The sequence below is a fragment of the Teleopsis dalmanni genome, chromosome 2 (assembly GCF_002237135.1).
Source record: "Teleopsis dalmanni isolate 2A chromosome 2, ASM223713v2, whole genome shotgun sequence".
Classification (NCBI taxonomy): Eukaryota; Metazoa; Arthropoda; class Insecta; order Diptera; family Diopsidae; genus Teleopsis; species Teleopsis dalmanni.
In genome coordinates, this window is record NC_051847.1 from 96,049,641 (window position 1) to 96,053,549 (window position 3,909).

At 34.2% G+C, this 3,909-nt stretch overlaps 1 protein-coding gene across 1 annotated transcript; it reads right to left on the bottom strand.

Moving 5' to 3' along the window:
• Positions 1-1,229: 1,229 nt before the first annotated feature.
• Positions 1,230-3,283, bottom strand: LOC119681743 (BTB/POZ domain-containing protein kctd15-like). The gene is made up of 3 exons (XM_038095014.1): positions 3,180-3,283; positions 2,633-3,114; positions 1,230-2,569 (listed from the first exon to the last, which is right to left on the bottom strand). The coding sequence occupies exons 1-3, from the start codon at positions 3,272-3,274 to the stop codon at positions 2,127-2,129; spliced, it is 1,020 nt and encodes a 339-aa protein (XP_037950942.1). The 5' UTR covers positions 3,275-3,283; the 3' UTR covers positions 1,230-2,126.
• Between the last annotated feature and the right edge of the window lie 626 nt (positions 3,284-3,909).

The window sequence follows — 3,909 nt, forward strand, 5'->3', positions numbered from 1 at the left end:
TAAATAACATTTGATTGAAAATATGGAGGGTTATTAGCGTAACCAGAGGTCACATTGGAACAAAGGTTCTGCCCCATACGTGTAATTAAGATGTTACTTTGTTATAAAATGGGACTCATGGAGTAATAATTCCTCTTTTGATATTTGCAAATACATTTGCTCAGCGGAGCGTAATGGCCACTTTTAAGAGATCATATTGTATAAGGATGGTCAAGCAATGGTACGCGTATAAATTACATCTAATTGATAAAAGATGTCACCAGTTTCAATGTAATTATCCTTATTTTTTATAGTAATTGATTTTGTAATAATTGATTCCATACCTGCCACAAGTAGCACTTAAAAACTGTTTATTAACAACACTCCTCTTTTCAAACCATCCTGAGCACTGTAGAGTAATCTCTTTGATGAACAGCTTTGGTAAGATCCTGCTGAATCTTTGCAACAGAATCTTGTAAATGAAAAACAATTGAAAATGGAGCTTACAATAGTTGACCCATGAATTACATTAAGCAATTGTCGCTTAAAAATTGGTTATATATAACTTTTTAAGTTTACTAATAAACATTTCTTTAGCACCTACGCCGAAATGGTTTCATTTGGAACTCTACAGCCTATAATGTAAAGAAAAAAGTTGCTTAGATTAGCTAATTCTACTAAAATCTGTTATCAGATCAGACCAAAATATTAAATGACTTCAGATCATATATGTTGAGACGCTTAGTTCTCATGTAGAAAGTCGCTTATTCAATATGGAAGCCGCCTTTAGTAAAAATTTCATGATTATTAAAGAGCAGCAAGGGTTCAACATGTAAAATGGTCTCAATGTATATAAACAATTTTATATATAAACGAACATATTTATAATTAAATTATTTTACCAAATACCTTAGTTTCTTATTTTTATTTTATTGCTATTTTTTTTTTTTTAGAATAAAAAACATATTTATTGCAACTTTAATTTTTTATAGTTTATTGAAAGTATTTTCAAAAATTTTCTTAAATTATTTATTTATATTTTCTTTAAACATTTATGAAAAATTACGATAGTTTACACTGATAAAAATTCAATTACGATTATTTTACTACACTAACTTAAGTTTATATTAATTATCGAATCGCTAAACTATGAACCAAAGTCTACAAGTAGTTTTAAAAATATGTCTAATTATTAATAATTAATAATAAAAACAAAATAAAACATTTAATGCACTTCTAAACTAAATGAATTATTTTCTTTTTTTAATTGCATAATATATGTACTTAACAGATTAAATCAGTACTTTTCAGAAATTATCTTAAATAAATTTACCTTACTTATCTGTAAAACAAAACATAAATTACAACAAATTCTCCTGACTAAATTGCATATATAAACATCGAGAGCTGAGCTTAAATCTACTGTAATTATTTAATTAAGTTGTGAAACACTAACGACGAGTGAGAACCGCTTTAAGCGATTCTCAATTAGTTTAATTTAATTCAAAAATGCTTATTCGCAACACCCTACACCCCTTACAAAGCACACAGTTGCATTCATAATATTGACAAAAGAATTTTAAATTCATTTTCCATTTCTCTTTAGGTTTAAAAAGTTCAGCCTCAGAGCAAAGTGGCAGTCTTCGACACCAACGATAGTGTGTACCGGTTTTACTGAGGTTCTGTTAACCCCGTTTTTCTTGATACCTATGGTAATTTATTGATTATAATATAAATTTTTTACATATCCTGTGTGTGTCAGTGATCCATAAAAATTAAACAACCTGATGGCACTGAGTATCTACTCTGTAGAGAAATATTGCAAATCTTGGTTTCATCCTACAATACAAACAAAACAGAATCCCACGGGACATCAATATTATTTATATTTTCTCATTGCCACATCAATCCAATAATTAAGTTACTGCCAACAACGTATCTAGGTCTAGGCCAAAAAACTTAAATTCTAACAAAAGTGCAAAAGTGCAATAAGATCCTCGGGTAGGGTATCCGTATGTCGGCATAACCGCAAACTATACACTTAATAATATTAGTTGAAATATGGTTTATATATATTTTAAAATGGTTTTCATCTATGAAATTATGTGGATTTTTTAACTTAATTTACAAATTTCTGCTCCAGACTATCACATTGGAATCCGACGCACTAATAAGTATTCTGAGAATTGTTGACCCTCTACACCGCCACCAGTGCTAGCCTCAATGGTAAAGCCAGCATTCAGTAGACGTGTCAAAACTTGCACGGAATTTAATTTGCAGTAACCATTAAGGGGAAAACGTATAATTTGTCGCCAATCACCCTGATTCCAGGACACCCCACTCCGACTGGTCTGTGTTGCTTGATTGGCTTCTGGGAAAACTTCGTCGAGCAATGAGCGCTCCGCTGACAGCATAATGCGTTCACCTAAATCAGGTGATACATGCAAGGCGACGACTTCGTAGTTATATTCGGGTGTCGAAGTTGTGCGAGGACTGCTTTTAATGCGAGCAGGTGGTGTCGGTGGTGCCACAAGGTAATTGCCATTGCGTACTCGATCCTTCCGCATACTCTCAAGCTGCTTTATCATAGCTAATAGAACAATTATCTGTGAAATTAAAAAATATTGAAATGAAAACACAACTCAGAACTTACGTTCCACTTCAAAATAACGTGCTTCCTCTAATAAGAGCTCTAAGTCAGGAAAATCATCTGCTATCAATAGTCTCGAATTCCTCATAAAATTAAGCACATGTCGAAACATACCACCATCGCGATCAATAAAGTAGTGCTGCTTTAATGAATCCAGCACTATGGGTATGGAACCATTAAAGAGCTTGGCCAACTTTGAATCTGGATATTTGGTCAAAGTTTCGAGTGAACTGGTATAGATGGTGCCACCAACATCTATATGCACAGGAGCTGTGTAACGAGATGCTGCTGCTACGCATGGTATGCCAGTGATTGGTTTATGATTACTATGCAAATAGGAACTGGCACCTGCTGTAGATGCACTACCTGGCCCAACCGCTACAGTGTTTGGTAATCCGATAGGCGGTACAGATGTACTTGTTGCTGGTGGGGTGGGCGTCGGCGAGGATGAGTTTGAGATCGTTGGAGAAACAGTTGGTGACGCACTAATTCAAAACAAAATCATAAGAATAAATTGATAGTTCATGTAACATAATATGGTGTGTCTTACCTTATCTTAATATCGCTTCTAGCATAAATACGGCCAGTCGATGATAAATCTCGCGGCTCCAAAGATTTTGCCTCTCTCTCGCGTTCTCGATCCATATCGCATTTTTTTCTAAAATGAAAGAATAAATTGTCATACCTATTAAAATGAAATAATTATAAAGTCTATATTTCTTTGACTATATATGACTGTAAATTGCAGTCATACATCCATGTTTGATTTGATAACCCCGCAAATATGTTTCCCGACGACACTTAATAATTCTTTTGTAAAATTCGCGAATTTGAAGAAAATCGGCAAACTTAAGAAACGATTTGCTTCACAGTTTTTTTACATGAGCAATGGGGCTTCTTTCTTACTTTTTTCCATGAAATTTTGCTGTGGGCATTTCTACTCTACTGCATGACGGCAGCGTTTATGGCAGCACTAAAACTGGCGATGGCACAAAAGTGCTGCAACACGGGCCAACGCATTTTTATTACATAACCAAGGGGCGCTTGTTAGCTAACTGCGTCCATATACGGACATATACATGTGCGCCGGTTTGTGTAAGCGTTAATAAATATGCTTGCGAGTGCTGTGCAACAGGGCCTGAGGTTAAGAAAAAGCCCTTTGAGCTTACAGTGGAACAAAAATAGTACCACAGAAGAATATATTTTTATGTCATTTGGTGCTGAGCAGTTAAAATTTAATACCACATACAACACTTTACTGCAAGAGAATAAAACATGAC

Excerpts from the sequence above, each read along its gene's own strand:
- LOC119681743 (XM_038095014.1), bottom strand. The coding sequence starts at position 3,274 with ATGGATCGAGAACGCGAGAGAGAGGCAAAATCTTTGGAGCCGCGAGAT. Across the intron at positions 3,115-3,179 it reads AGAAGCGATATTAAGATAAG|TGCGTCACCAACTGTTTCTC; the intron begins GTAAGACACACC and ends GTTTTGAATTAG. Across the intron at positions 2,570-2,632 it reads ACGTTATTTTGAAGTGGAAC|CTATGATAAAGCAGCTTGAG; the intron begins GTAAGTTCTGAG and ends TTGTTCTATTAG.